Source organism: Tachypleus tridentatus, chromosome 11 (genome assembly GCF_004210375.1).
Source record: "Tachypleus tridentatus isolate NWPU-2018 chromosome 11, ASM421037v1, whole genome shotgun sequence".
NCBI lineage: Eukaryota > Metazoa > Arthropoda > Merostomata > Xiphosura > Limulidae > Tachypleus > Tachypleus tridentatus.
Genome location: NC_134835.1, coordinates 92,354,632 through 92,371,188, shown reverse-complemented (window position 1 = coordinate 92,371,188; position 16,557 = coordinate 92,354,632). Strand labels below are relative to the sequence as shown.

Genomic DNA, 16,557 nt, shown 5'->3' with positions numbered 1-16,557 from the left:
TTGTCAATAGTCCGACGATTGTCGCTGATTAGTTGTTTCAGATGTTCGGTGTTTCTTATCTTTTTACTCTGAATTGCGTGCATTACAAATGGCAACAACCTTCCACTTGGACCAACCTTTTCTACTACATAACAGGATTAGCTCGACTTTCTCATGCTTTAACAGCGCCATGACCGTTCAGTTGTCTGAAAATAATAAAAATTGCAAATCGTCACTACTTCTAGATTCTTCGGACAGTTGTATACTCAAACAAGTTATATGGGATATGAGAAAAGGGTTGCAACAAAACGCATGCTTAGAAGAGCGGGTACCATAAAAATATTTGGTCACCACTACTCTATGCGACATTAAAGATGATGAAATACATCGTGAAAATATCATTAAACCCAATAAAGCTGCGGCCTGGCATGGCCAAACGCGTAAGGCGTGCGACTCGTAATCCGCGGGTTCGCGCCCGCGTCGCGCCAAACATGTTCGCCCTCCCAGCCGTGGGGGCGTTATAATGTGACGGTCAATCCCACTATTCGTTGGTAAAAGAGTAGCCCAAGAGTTGGCGGTGAGTGGTAATGACTAGTTGCCTTCCCTCTAGTCTTACACTGCTAAATTAGGAACGGCTCAGTAAAGTGGCTAACAACCTACTCACTTGAATGCTTGTTGAAGAATCCGCAAGCGATTGCGGCCCTGTGTTCCTAGATGGAATCTAATGGTGATAACTAACTAACAACAAAGCTATGGAGATATTTACATTGTAGTCAATTATTTAGCGCGAGTGTACTATTTTGTGTGTTTGGGCAGAAGTTGAGTATTATATCTATACTGTTGTTACATGTGCTTACATTCTTCTTCAGATACATTTTTACAGAAAATATACTGAAATTCTGGAACACGAACCTTTAACGAACTATCAAATGCACATAATGTTCGATATGGAATCCGTTTTGTTGCCTTTCATTTCTCAATATATCATTATATTTACGTTTTGAAAGGAATAAATAACGAGGAAAAAATACATAATTGATGTATTTGTTCAGTTAACTTGAATCCTTGTTGTTATTGCAATTCATTAGACCTCCTACGTTTTAGAATAATACATACGTTATTGGTGGTTGCGCAAGTAATTGTTTTGATTGTGTTCCTCGGGTGGGTAAGCAGTAAGTTTGGGAATTCTTAATACTAACAATAGCGGCAGACAGAATGCAGGTCACCCATTATAACGTTTTCCGTTGAAAGGCAACAAACAACAGACTTTGGCAGCCATTCTCATAACGCATCCAATACTACAAAACAGATATTACATTTTTTGCGACAACGAGGAACAGACTATGAACCTTTAGATTCACATTCAAAGCGTGAAAATATGAAAAATAAACTATATAATTATATTTAAGATATTATACCAAGCGAACAAGTGTTTTTACTTTTTTTAAATAATTCCAAAGCTAATTAGTTCAGCATTTTCTGTGATGATGCAGAATCTTTCTAAACATTTTGTGTTGCTAAACATGAGGAATCTGATTAACTTGTGTTGTTAAAGCTCATACACTGTAATCCCTTCACCTGTGTACCACTAATAACAGAAAAATCTCTTGGTTAGAACATAAGAGCTCTGATATCTTTAGTATACGGATCTCGACGTTAAAAGTGCATTACTCCCGTATATTAATCCAGGGGTACTAATATATCCATACAGTGGTGCTCAGTCCGTAAATAAATCTGAATATATTTGTTTTTAGGTTAAATGAATTACAATTAAAAGATAAACAAATGAATACATAGATATTCATTGAAATTTACTAATTTTCTGTACAAGTATCGGGCCCACCATAACAAATATATAATATTAGGTTATTATAAAAATATTCTATCAGACTCTATCACTTTGCTTTTACACTACTGAAAAGACCGCCGAATTACTTATCCGTGATTCGAGTCTCCTTACTGCATAAATACAGTCCACATTTTGGAGCTGTGAGTACGTTATTAGTGATGGTCATATACCATAGTTCCACTGTTCGATTAAAGTAGCCTAAGAGTTGGTGATAGAAGCTTTTTAACAGTTTTCCCTTTACTTTATCAATTCAAAATTAGAAAAAACTGGCGCAGATAACCCTTGTGTAACTTTACGCGAATTTCTGAGAAAAAGAAAAAGGCCTTCGATAGATATGCAACATAACTCGTCGTTTTTAACAATATTCCACGTGGTGTGCTAAATATCTCATATATGTGACTTAGTCAATTATGTTTTCTCTATTTCCTTTAAGCAGGTTGATTCTGTGACGTTGATGTGAGTTAGTCCTAGTGTCCGTTTTGTGATAAATTGAATACCATTCAGTTTGGTGTGTAAACGTAGACTTTACATCAACAGTTGAACTTAAGAATTTTTATATAGCGAAATATATCTAAATCCCTCATATATATATAAGTACACAAAGGAATCTCAAAACCGTTTCCGAGTTACAGCTAGTGTACGTTTCATCTGACATCTCTGATACTATAGAATGAAATAATCTGATGTTATAGTGTATATATATATATATATATATCCTGGGTGTCTTGTATGTTCACTTGTATTTGGGTTGTTTATTTTACTGTTCTCTTGTATACAATTATTTCTAATTTTGTAAATGAAGTATAATTTTGTGTAAGTTCATTTTGGAGTTACTTAGTTTTAATACTTTGATTAATACATTTGATAACAAAGGTTTTCATGCTTAGTTAGCTTCCTGGTAAATGAACTGTGATTCTTCTTTGCTTAAAGGTGTATTGAGACTACCCTTGAAGGAGACTGTTTAAATCTGCCACCTTCAGCGATATTAACGTTTGGCTCGGATCGTCGGATTTCACTTGCTACTTGTGGTTCTTTGTGCATACTTGGTATTCCTTCAACAATGACTGCATATATAGAAGGTTGTGTTGATTTTGTACTGCTCTGTGTTTTTGTGATTTCTGATGGTTTTCTTTTTTGTTACTAAAGTGAAACCACCGCTTTCAGTTAGAGTTCCTTTTGTTTTAAGATTTTTAATATTTCAGTATCTCTGTTTTCTGTGAGTTTGTTAGTAATTTTGGGTTGTTCTGTTACAATTGTTTGTACTATACTCTCATCGCTCATATTTATGACCGTGTTTGTACTTTCTTCGATGTCTTTTATTACTCGTGAACGTTTTGCTTAACAATACTTGAGGTTTCTTTCTTTTTCGTTTAATAAAAGGTGTTATGTCTTTTGTAACTATTATGACCAATAAGTTTAATTGTAGACTTACCCTAAGTCTGTTCCTAAAATCATCCACACCATAGATGTACTACCATAGTTCTGCTGCAGCTCACATTTCTCTAGTTGTAACGCTTGACAAGTGTGAATGATCTCCTGGACGTCTTCTGTTTTCAACCGGTACAATTGTATGTTAAGCCAGCCACCAAACCTAAAGGTTTATATAATTTTCTCTTATAATCTCCTATAGTAGTAGTTTGGTATAGTCCTTTGGAGCGAGAACATGGTTCGTCTTTATTATCTCACAAAGTGTGCGGGAATCCTCGTATCAGTTTTTTTTCCTTATGAAATGGGCTAAAAAAAGGCGAGATCTTTATTTCCCCTTTCGATAGCCTACTGTAATACATAATAATATGCGAGTAAATATACGTTTAGGCCTGGCATGGCCAAGCGCGTAAGGCGTGCGACTCGTAATGCTAGGGTCGCGAGTTCGCGCCCGCGTCACGCCAAACATGTTCGCCCTCCCAGCCGTGGGGACGTTATAATGTGACGGTTAATCCCACTATTCGTTGATAAAAGAGTAGCCCAAGAGTTGGCGGTGGGTGGTGATGACTGGCTGCCTTCCCTCTAGTCTTACACTACTAAATTAGGGACGGCTCGGTGCAGTGGGCTAACAACCTGCTCACTTAAATACTTGTTGAAGAATCCGCAAGCGATTGCGGCCCTATGTTCCTTGATGGAATCTAATGGTGATAACTAACTAAATAGGCATTTCATTCACCTCAATTATTCCGCTGACGTTTGTTATTGTTTCGTTAAATGTACAGAAAATAAATTTACTTCGAACAGTCAGAGACAAACGATAATAATTTTCAGTTTGCTTAATATTAATAAACTCACCATATCCATACTGAGAAATTAAAGTGGCATAACTTGTTTCAGTTGCTCATCCGGATGATGAAGCACGTCTTCATTGGACGAATGAAGATGGTAGTCCACGCAAAGACACTGACGCAGTTTCCCTTTTATCTACCATTAAACTGCCACAGTTTCATCTTTCTGCTGTTAACACGACTGAGCACACAATCAATTGGGACACAGGTGAGTAAATCACAGGACAAAACGTTTTGAAACACGCACGTTACGCTCACTGGTCATAATAAAACAAAATATAAGATGAAATATTCACACCAAGTTCTAGAGAAGCTAAACTAAACGTACTCATCTAGAAATAATCCTACTGTGAACTGCATGCAGACTGAAAAAAGAAAGCGTAGAAGTCTGTAACACAGACAGCTAAAGAAACAAAATTCCCTGCTCAGAGATGTGAAACACACATGGTTTCACGAAATTGCACAATGTATGGTCTAAAACTTAACGAGGAACTGAATCAAGAGTTAAAGTAAGGAAAGCTGAAGGACGGGGAAACGTAATGAGTATCTGATAAACATTGTGAGAATCTACAAAAGAGAGTAAGGATAAAAAGACTGGATATATTGGGGTTACTCAAACATTCTAAGATTCTGCACCACAATAGGGAGATTGGACAAAACATTTTGGAAATTTAACAAGACTCTACAAGCACTACATATATTAGGGTAAATTGCACAGAGCAAAATGTCAGAAACATAATGAGACCCAATATAAACAAGACCCTACATTACCATATATATTAAGAAGACCTGACTAAAAAGTAAAGCTAGAAACATAACGATACCAGACAAGACATCACAATATGTTAGTAAAGGAAGAACTGGCAAAGCAAAGTATTTGAAATATTGCTTTAATGTACATCATCACATAAAATGAAACACTTGGATAAAGCGAAAGGCTGGAAACTTAGTGACATCCTACATAATGGAAACGAAATACACCAATAAGACATCTTTCATGGTAAGGATAACATTTGTGATGCAGATCAAGTTATTAAGTTCATAATATCTTTGGAAGTAACATAACACAGATTAAGAATTATTTGGGGTATATTATTGAGAGAATACTGTCTTGAAATTGATGTTAAGAAATGTTTTATTTTCTCTGTGTCCTTTTTCAAAATATCAATAAAACGTTAAGAAGCAAGCCACGGTTTACTACGTTTTTATAAATGAACTTTATTCAACTACACCCAAAATATTTTACATTAAAAGTAAAAAATTATAGGAGTAAAAATTATTTTAAAATAAATAATCAGATTGTATTACACTTATTGATTATTTAAAATACAATAACGCAATATTGTTATTAAATATAATTATATTTTATCTTATCGAATCCTTAGAATTAAAAAATATATGTTGCTTGCACTGTTTTTTATAAATGTAATCTGATGCCTTTTTTTCTTTTTAAGAAGTTACACTACTCTGTTAGCAAGATTTACGCTTTCACGTCATATAACATCGTACATTATCAACACTTATATACCCAGTATTCTTGTAGTCGTGATGTCCTGGCTATCGTTTTGGTTGGATATTGGGACAGTTCCAGCTCGAGTGACCCTAGGAGTAACTTCGCTACTAACACTTGCGACCCAAGTGGTCCAGTCCCGAAGTTCCTTACCACCCGTGGCGTACATCAACGCTCTAGACGTGTGGTTGTTCTTTTGTATTAACATGGTGTTTGCTACGCTGGTGGAATACGGCATATCATATTACGTCGCATATTACAGCACTTTCGAAGGCAATTTTTTTTTTCTTTTTACCTTGTACTGGCAGCTTACGAAAGGTAATAGCTTCAGTTGTAATGAAACAAAAAGATAGATATCTGTATTTACACATCATTATAAGCAATCTTCATCCAAAGCAAAACACATGTGAAAAAAACTTCAGGATAATTTAATCCTAAAAAAGATGTCAAACAATTAACTTCAGTATTATTGGTAATATGCAAATAAACAATACGTACAACTTCAAGAATCTGAACAATTTCATTAAGGGAAGATGCTCAAAACAATTATAAGATAATCAGAATTTGTAATGTTATAGCCATAACAAGTCAAAAAACCATATTGTATTATATCGCATCACCCCTTTTTTTATGAAATTATGCATCTACTAACCACTCATGTAGCCTGAACTGGAAATTATTGCACATTTAGTCTATGCTTGTAAATGAACATTTGGTAGACTTGGTTTTATGCCTACACAATTCATGATGTTTTATTTCAGTATAATGTATGATCTTAATGGACAAAAACTTTTTTAGCTTTTCTATAAGAGGAATGGATTTTATTGGGCGTCTGACATAAAGGCCAGCCTTCTGAACTCGCTTTCTAACTGTCTAAAATTCCTAGTTCAAAAGGCATGCAGTTGCTGCTGCGAACGTCTAAATCTCGTAGCCTGTGTATCACAATTTACTGTAAGCCCTAATCGACCAATAGTGGTAAAATGCTTGCGTTGTGGATAATGGTCTGCCTTTACCAGCTGTCTAAACGACAGTATTATTGGTTTATAATCAGTTTAACCATCTTCTAGGAATGTCATACACTCGGTATCAATTCTTATAATACTCTTGTAATTAACGTGCTTTCATTTGTCCTATGACTCTTCATATGAGTGACGTACGGACTCACCAAGCTAGAAATTGAATTTCGGTACTTGTGGTAAACAGAGCAGAGGAAGCCCATTATATAGCTTTGTGCTTAATTATAAACAAACGAATGAGTGATACAACAGCATATCTTCTCTAGCCATACTCTTGAATAATCTAGGGCGCATAAACTCTACGACTTAGTCAAAGTGATAGGAAGAACAAGTTCATGAGATCAATATATAGATATATATATGTGTGTATTTATTTATTTATAGGTTGAATGGCCAATAATTCACAGTTCTGACCAAAACGTCTAATTGTCACAACGATTAATTAGCATTATTTTACGACACTGGTTTTCTTTGTCGTGGTTATATTACAAATTCTGATTATCCTTTGATTGTTTTGTTTCACATGGTTACCTGGGTTACCTTATTTATTTATATCATATAAAATGAAATTACACGTACAAATGCGGTAAGCACTCTGGGAACACACTGCATGCTTTTGGGCATTCCATATTTATTTGCAAAATTATTATTACTTTACAGACTTAGAATTAGATAATGAAGTTTAATTGCATTATATCAAATGAGATTAAAATTTTAATACGTATTTGTAGTTCATCATTATATTAAAATCGATTTTGTGAAGTTTAAATCCGAAACAAAACACAATTCTTTTGATCATCTGTCTTCTTTTAAAATCCTTATCTTACAATGTTATATATACGTGAAAGCACTGGTATTTTAGGTTTATTACTCATCTGTTTAATCAATCTTCTTCTTTCGCTCATCATAATAATTGTAAATTAGGCCTACTTCCAACTCCACATATTAGTATTATAAAAATAATAAATTAGGTCTACTTTGAACTCCACATATTACTTTAATATATAAGGTTACTCATATACATCCCCAGTGGACTTACAACGCTAGAAACCGAGTTTTGATATAGCCCATTATGTATCTTTGCACTTAACTTTATACAAACTTATACACATCCATTTTAAATATTTAATATTATCATGAAGTTACACCACAAAAACTAAGTGCCTTAAAATATTAAAAAATACAGAACTTTTAATAGCAGGTTTGGATAATCAAACTAGAATAGTTTAAAACAGCATATAGATTGACTACATTATAGTTAATTAAAAATGTATTTTGTTATTGTTTGTTTATCTGCTTCTTTCAACAGTAATGTACAGAACACGAAGAAAAATACGTTTAAGTATAATCAGTTTGTGCTATAAGATTACAATCTCAAAACTTGCTTTATCATTTCGACACTGGATTATGTTTTCTAGTTCCAAAACATTAGGTTTGCTTATGGTATAGTTAATTATGTTTAAATTTATGCCCGAAATGTCACTAACAAAGACAAATCAGGCTATCTGCTGTGTACACCGAGGAGAGTCTAACCCCTGATTTTAGCGTTGTAAATCTGTAGACTTACCGGTATCCCGCTCGATTACTTTTTTACTGCCTACCACGGGTATCGAAACCCGGTTTCTAGCGTTGTAAGTCCGCAAACATACAGTTGCGCCACTGAGGAGGAACATAAATATTCTAGCTGTTTCCAGAATTTTACTAATCAGTGAACTACTCTGGACTATAAGTTAAAGCAGCATTTCCCAAAGTGTGGGGCACCCTCCAAATAAGTACAAATTATCTTGGGAGGCGCGAGCGATTAGGGTAGGGTCGATAGTGTAATAATATAAAGTAAAGCGTCTTAATAAAATTTTTATCAGTGAAAATAAGAAATAATTACGACAATGCGCATAGCCCTTAAATGTGCATTCATGTATTAAATCTTGTTACTTAACTCACTCTTTCAGTCAATTAAAACAAAAAAGGGTGGGCGTGGATGATAAAAAGTTTGGAAGCACTGAGACTGGATAGACCGAAGTAAATTTATCATATATTAAAACTGGATTACGACTTAAAATGCTACGTTTTTCACTTCAAAAATTACATAAAAAACCTATTTATAAGGATATGCCCCCAGTAGCATAGCCACATGTCTGTGGTCTTACAACGCTAGAAACCGTATTTCTAGAGAGTATTATCAGCAAGGCAGACACAGAATTATCAGCAAATAACATGAAGGATGGCCATAACATGTAGATTTCTAATGCGTTGTACGCTATATAATCGGTGTCTTTAGTGAGCCAACCCCTATATAATAATTTGAAACGAATGAACAAACAAATATTTAATACAAGTAATATCAAATTTTATTACATACATTCGTAGAATAATTACTTTAAAATAAACAAAAAGTTATTTAACGCATATTTTAGATGTATATGTGTTATTTGAAAAGGCTGTTTTTTACGTGTAAAAGTTTATACGCACTTAGGGGGGTTGATGTCTTAGTTTAGGCATACAGTCATGTGAAAAAGTTAGGACACCCTATAAAAGCCTGTGTATTTTTGTAACATTTTTGGATATATAGACATTTAATCTCAATTTTAACAATACTGAGAGATTATAGGAATATAACTAAACAATTAAAACTGAAGAAAAGACTTTTCAAGATCTTCTGTAAATGTAATTCTACAAAAATGCATATTCTAACTGAGGAAAAAGTTAGGACACCATACCCCCTCATAGCTAGTGTTATCCCCTTTGGCTGAAATAACTGCAGTGAGACGCTTCTTGTAGCCATCTACCAATTTCTGACATCGGTCTGAAGAAAGTTTGCCCCACTCCTCAATGCAGAATTCTTTCAGCTGTGAGATGTTTGAGGGGTTTCCTGCATGTACAGCCCGTTTCAAGTCACCCCACAGCATCTCAATGGGATTAAGATCTGGGCTTTGACTCGGCCATTCCAGGACTCTTCATTTCTTGGTTTTTAGCCTGTCCTTGGTGGATTTATGAGGTTGGTATGAGGTTCTTTTCCTGGAATGCTGTATTTGGTTTACGCCAAGCATGCTCTCTGTTCTTGCGTCCAAATAATTCAATTTTGAACTCATCTGTCCAAAGAAGGTCCAGAAGTCCTGGTCTTTGTCTACATTCTTTCTTGGAAACTTCAGTCTGGACTTGATGTTTCTCTTAGAGAGCAAAGGTTTCCTCCTTGCACACTTCCCATGCAAGTTAAACTTGTGCAGTCTCTTTCTGATTGTAGAGGCATGCACTTTCACATCAACAGTAGCCAGAGCCTGCTGTAGGTCCCGTGATGACATGTTAGGGTGTTTGGAGACCTCTTTTAACATCTTGCGGTCTGCTCTCGGGGTGAACTTGCTTGAACGATCAGACTTGGGCATATTGGCAGTTGTTTTGAAAGCACTCCACTTGTTGACTATTTTCCGACAGTGGAATGGCTGATTGCAAAATCTTTTGAGATCTTTTTAAATCCCTTACCAGACTCATAAGCTGCTACAATTTTCTTTCTGAAGGTCTCACTATGGTGCTCACTCTCACTTCAACAGTCAGGAGCACACCAAACTAAATGTCTGAGGTTTAAGTAGGGCAAGCCTCATTCACAATGCTGAGTAACGATCTTATAATCATGTGCACCTGGTGTGATACACCTATGTGTGAGTTGAGCAATTTTAAGTGGGAATAAATGTGGGAGTGTCATAACTTTTTTCCTCAGTTAGAATATGCATTTTTGTAGAATTACATTTACAGAAGGTCTTGAAAAGTCTTTTCTTCAGTTTTAATTGTTTAGCTATTTTCCTATAATCTCTCAGTATTGTTAAAATTGAGATTAAATGTCTATATATCCAAAAATGTTACAAAAATACACAGGCTTTTATAGGGTGTCCTAACTTTTTCACATGACTGTATATTTCTCCATTGATATACATTATATATATATATAGAATTTAGTTACATAACAACTATAAAAGCTCACTATATTCTCAAACAACTTTTCATGACAATCTCAAGCTGCAGTTTAACAATTTAATCTCAAATTAATGCGATCAAATAGTCAATAGTTGCAGTAAATCATCATGAACCTTATCAGCTTGCTATTAGGCATGTTTATTATCATTAGAATATATAAAGTTATATACTATATCAAGTAATCTTTTGCCCATAGTTGAACATAAACAACAGCAAACAAGATAAATAAAAACTGAGAGTTTTAAAACCTTCAAATAGGGATCATAAAACATTAAGGAAACAAGGCTGAAGATACTAAAGACATTATTTACTCAAACTACAAACTCCTATTTTGGGTCCATGCTGTTACCTAGAATTAAATTTGGTGGAGTCTAAATATGTATTTGTAATTTGAGTAAATAATGCCTTGTTTCCTTACATTTTTACGATCCCTGTTTGCAGGTTTTTAAATTTCCAAGTTTATATTTATCTTGTTTTATTCTTTATTTCGGCTTGAAGTACAGAAATAGAAAGTTTCTTCGGTAAATTACGCTATTTTAAAAGACTAGACCTCAGTAAAAATGCCCTGCCCTTCAGTGGCACAGTGGCATGTCTTGGATTTATAACGCTAAAAAGCGGGTTTCGATACACATGATGGTCAGAGCATAGATAGCCCATTGTGTTGTGTTGCTATATGCTTGCTTACCTTCAAACCAAAATACAATACAAAGGACCTTAACCGTGGGTTATACTCAACTACCTTTTGATTAATTACACTGAAATAATACAGGGTGTTCGGAATGTCACTGTGCAGTTTTGTCTGTTGATAAATATATAGTTGTACAGTGACTTTCCGAACACCCTGTAGTTTCGGTTTATGGTCTTACAACACATCGATATACAAGATCACATTTTACACCGATGAAAAACATTATAAACGACCTTGAATAATTTTGAGCATAAACAACTTATTTTTAAAGCTTGACATTTCCTTTAGCATTAAGTCTGGAACAAACAAATTTTTCATACATGTGACAGTTTACGTTATTTTTAATCTACTACGAAGGTACGGTTTATTCTAAAACCCCGATAATACATTGAATGTAAAAGCTTTGTTAATAAACAAAAACTTCAGTTTAATCGACATGGTTCTAAAGAACTACACTAGAAACTAATTAATTCATAATAAGTTTCAAAGCCTATGTGCAGTATAACACTTCGATTTAGTTAAGGCCTTACGTTACAGACTAGTTTTAATATAGGTAATTGGAATCTATTTAGCTTAATTTACTGAACTAAAAAGTGATATGTACCTGCAATATTTTGTACTTTTTAACAGTCTAATTTTACCATTTCTGTGTGTTACAAATATCAGATTTTTTTTTCCTCTTTTTATAGCAAAACCTTGCTGACAACTCGAGAAAATCAACAAAACCACAGTGCTGGATTTCTTCACAGGATACCAAGAAGCCTATAGTGTCACCTAGTGAGGCAGAAACTAAACTTTCTGAAAGAACTAACAAGAAGCAAGGCACGACGGGATTTATTGATAAGATTTCGCGATTAATATTTCCCTTTTTAATTTTAGTTTTTAATACCCTGTATTGGCCGTATTACCTCACCTTTTCTACTCCCGATGTCGAATAATTAACACTAGTTAAATGAAAACCAATTTTTGAATAAAGTAATTTGGTTCTATCTTTTCGTCACTGTTGTTGAAATTCGTTTGCAACTAGGAAACACAACAGCTGGTTTTAAGAAATTCAGTCGGCGAAGATATTGATCTTTCTTTTCATCTAGAGCGTATCTTGTTATTAATATTTTTTGTATTTATTATTAATTGCATTACATTTTTGCTAGCGATAAGATTAACCTGTAAAGGTTTACCATCATAGGGTTGATTTCTATAAATCAGGCCAAGGTGCAAATCAGTTATGTTAATTTTTACTTCAAGACCAAGGTTATAATTAATACAGAATAATTATTAATTATTATTTTTCTATTATTGTTCCAGGCCATGTTTGTTGTATTACCAGCGAAGATGAAACTATAATTTCAAAGCAGGCCTATATACGAAATGCAAGTTGCCCAAAATTCGAAAGGGTTTCAAGGAAGGTTGATTGTCTTTTCACAAAATTATTCTACTAATCGAAGTGTAGTTAATATAGATTTGTTTGAATTTTATGTGGGGAATTTTTTTGTTAATTCCTTCATTATTTGTAAATTTAACAAGAATATCATTACGAATGAATACATTGATATAATTGTTCAATTTCATTTGAACTATCATGAAATAAAAGTTACATAACTGAATACCGTTATTTTAAAAATATACAGCTCTGGAAAAAAACGAAGACTCAATCAATAGAACCTGAACTAATTTAAATTTATACAGCTCTGAAAATTATCAAGGCTTATTCATAAGAACCTGAACTATTTGAAATGTATACAGCTCAAAAATTCAATGGTCAATCAAAGGAGCCCGAACTATTTCAAATATGTACAGCTCTAAAAAATTCAAGGCTTAATCAATAGATCCTGAACTCTTTGAAACGTATACAGCTAAAAAAAATCAAAGCGCAAGCAAAATCTCCTTAATCATTTTAAATATACCAATTTAGTTTCATGAATCAATACAAGCTAGGTTATATTGCTAAACATTTAACTACGCATGCCCAGTGATAGCTTACTTTTTCATACAATATTGAGCCTTAAAAATATGTGTATTTTATTTCTGCCACAACAAAATATTTATATAAAGTAACTAGTTTTTTTCTTTTCTGCTCTAGTAGCATTCAAGTATATCCAAAATATAGCTCACTACTAGATGTACTTTCGTAGGATCTTCGAAAGTCTTGTGTTTCAAGAGTAGATAAATCCAAGGTAAAGAGTAACAAGCACTTACATTTCTTGATTTTGAGGTTTATGTGTCATGCAGAGCTGTAGCCTACAGAGTGCATAATTCTTTTCATAGCTCATGACAAGCGCACGTTTTATTAACGTCACAACAGTCACAACATTAAGCACCAGTTATGTAACGCTTTATTATTGTCTACTGACTGAATGACAGACATTACACAACTGGTGCGAGTGGCTTAACACTCCTACGAAAATTGGGGCCTAATAGGCCCCAGAGCAACTTGAAAGGTTATTAATATTAGGCTAATAATTTTGTATTTAAATGAAATTGCCATTAACTGACCCTATCCCTTTATATTTTAAAGAGCAATAATATTTTGACTTTTCAGACATTTGCGAAATAATATTTAAAAAAAATTTTAAAACATCCACTAAGGGTATTTTGGGGCCTATTAGGCCCCAGATCAAAAAACATAAAAATGACTTTACTTATTTCCTGAATAATTATGGAACAGGCCTGGGCAACCGAAAAAAGCAAATTATAGTAAAAATATATTAATTTTACAACTTCTTTTCAAAAGATGGATATTTAGGATAATAACTCTACTCCAACAATAATTTTAGACGGTCCTGATTATTGCCTAGTTTGCCCACGCCTGTTCTAGAACATTCTAGAAACTTTACAGAAGTATTTAGAATAATCTAGAATATTCTAGAAACTTCAAGAATATTCTAGAAGAATCCACAAATCCTATATATATAGGAGCTGAAATCTTCAAACCGTGTCAAAAATGATATCTCTTGATGAAGCTGTACATTTACTGACAAAACCATCCGACGATGAAATTGAACATGATAATGTCGAAGACTACTCTGAAAGTTGTGATGATGATCCTTCTGAAGCTGAAAATGATGAACAAATCGCGCCGTACCCTTCTGAAAGTGAAGAAAGTAATCAAGAAGGTCTTACTACGATGCCAGTGAACGAACTTTGTCCAAAGATAAGAATTTTAGTTATTCAACAACACCTTCAAGGATCAACAGGAGAACCACAGCTCTCAATATATTCAATGGGAACCCAGGCATTACAAGGCAAGCTGCTCCAAGAGTCTCTACACCATTCGAAACATTCAAAATTTTCATTTCTGATAATATGATGGAACAGATCGTTCACTCAACAAACACCGTCATGAAAAAAACAATTTTTGAAGAAGACCTCTGGAAATAGATCGCAGCTAATCTTTTCCTTGGAATAAGCAAATCAAAAAATGCATCGATAGACGAAATGTTTTCAACCGAATTCGGTTTGCCATTTTTGCGAAAACTGATTACACAAGACAAATTCAAAAAATGTGCTCAAAATCAGATTTGACATCCACTCTCAAAGAAATAGAGAAATCAAAGATGCCGCCATCTCTGGAGTCTGGAATTTTTCATTGAAAATTGCAAAACAGTTACAACCCAAGCGAATACCTGACAGTGGATGAACAACTATGTAACTTCAAAGGAAGAGTTGGCTTCAGAACATACATTCCGACAAAGCCAGGCAAATACGGAATAAAGATTTGGTGCCTAACAGATGTAAAGACAAGTTACCTCCTCAACGCTCAAATTTATACTGGAAAGGTTGGAAATACGACAGAAACAAATCAAGGAGAAAGAATAGTCAGAGAACTGAGTCAGCCATTTCTTGGAAAAGGAAGGACAATAACGACAGATAATTTCTTCACAACAATGACACTTGCCAAGTACCTACGAACAAAAAGAACAGGACTTGTTGGAACCATACGGAAATCAAGAACCTTCCTGCCTCCTGAAATAAATGCAAAATCTAGAGAGTTATCACCAAAGTTTTTCTACCATGACGACATCACTCTTCTCAGGCACTCAGACAAACCAGGAAAATATGTGCTACTACTGAGTTCTCAGCATCAGTCTGGTGAAGTAGAAGAGAATGGAAAGCCCGAAATCGTCAATCTTTACAATGCAACGAAGGCAGGTGTCGACACTCTCGATCAACTGGTGAGATATTATACAACAAAGAGGCGATCAAAGCGCTGGTCAGTCTGCATATTCTATAACATTCTAGATCTTGCTGCGTACAATACTTTCGTTCTATACTCGACAAAACGTCCAGAATTTCTTCGTCAACATAAATCAAGAGCCAGAAGAGAATTTATACGGCAATTGGTACTTGAAATCAAAGAAATTTACTGCAAAGATAATGACAAAACAACCTCATGTGAACCGCCTGCAAAGAGGGCAAAAAGAGGACGATGCCATTTATGCGGCAGATCAAAAGATAGACAGTCGAAAATTGTTTGCTCAAATTGTAAAAAAAAATGTTTGTCAGAGCCATTCTAAAGTTGTTTGTAATGAATGTTGCTAAATCACTGTGTTTCTATTGGTAAAATATATGGGGCCTGATAGGCCCCAAAATCACTTTAGTGGATGTAAATATTTTTTTCGTAGGAGTGTTAAAAAAATGATCCCTCCGGGTAGCCTAAGGCCTCTTTTCAGGAAAATCATCAAAATTGTCACAAGTGTATAAATAATACAAAGAGAAAAAAAAGGTTCATATTGAAAGATGCAAATTTATTACAAATGCACCTCTGTAGTTTGGATTTTTTCTCTATATTAATAGTGATCATGTGGCTGAAGTTTACTAATTAAGACATGAAAGGGAAAAAATCCAAAATAAAATTATTTCATCAAATGTTTTATTTACATCACAGAACTTGTTGATTCATATTCCAGGTTATGATGAGAGAACATGACTCGCGACAATGGGTTAGACTTTATAATCTAAGTTTTCGAGCTAGTGTACGCAACACTTTTCCCTTATTTGTAAGTTGAAACTTGTGTATGTCTACAAGTAAATGTTTATGCTCTGTATACTTATTGTGTTATTTACTTTCTTAGAAGCAGATAAGTTGAAAGTAAACTTCACAACAAAGTAAAAGCAAAAACCGCACCATTAAAGACTTGCGATTATTTAAATGTAATTTTAGTATCCTTACCTTTTTTGATTATTCATGAATTAAATCTTTCCCGTTTTATTCCATTAGATTCACATATATTTCATGAAATTCTTTCTATTTATTAATGTTTTAAAAAAACCTTAAG

At 34.2% G+C, this 16,557-nt stretch overlaps 1 protein-coding gene across 2 annotated transcripts in view; it reads left to right on the top strand.

Moving 5' to 3' along the window:
- The window catches only part of LOC143231551 (serotonin-gated chloride channel mod-1-like), a 32,807-nt gene extending 20,592 nt beyond the window's left edge, over positions 1 to 12,215 (top strand). The window contains exons 3-5 of one of the 2 annotated variants that reach the window (XM_076466071.1): positions 4,151 to 4,309; positions 5,645 to 5,929; positions 11,971 to 12,215. In XM_076466071.1, the coding sequence (XP_076322186.1) occupies positions 4,151 to 4,309; positions 5,645 to 5,929; positions 11,971 to 11,984 (458 nt within the window). In that variant the 3' untranslated portion in view covers positions 11,985 to 12,215. The remainder of the gene's footprint in view (positions 1 to 4,150; positions 4,310 to 5,644; positions 5,930 to 11,970) is intronic. The other variant, XM_076466072.1, reaches the window with a different exon arrangement.
- The last annotated feature ends 4,342 nt before the right edge of the window (positions 12,216 to 16,557 follow it).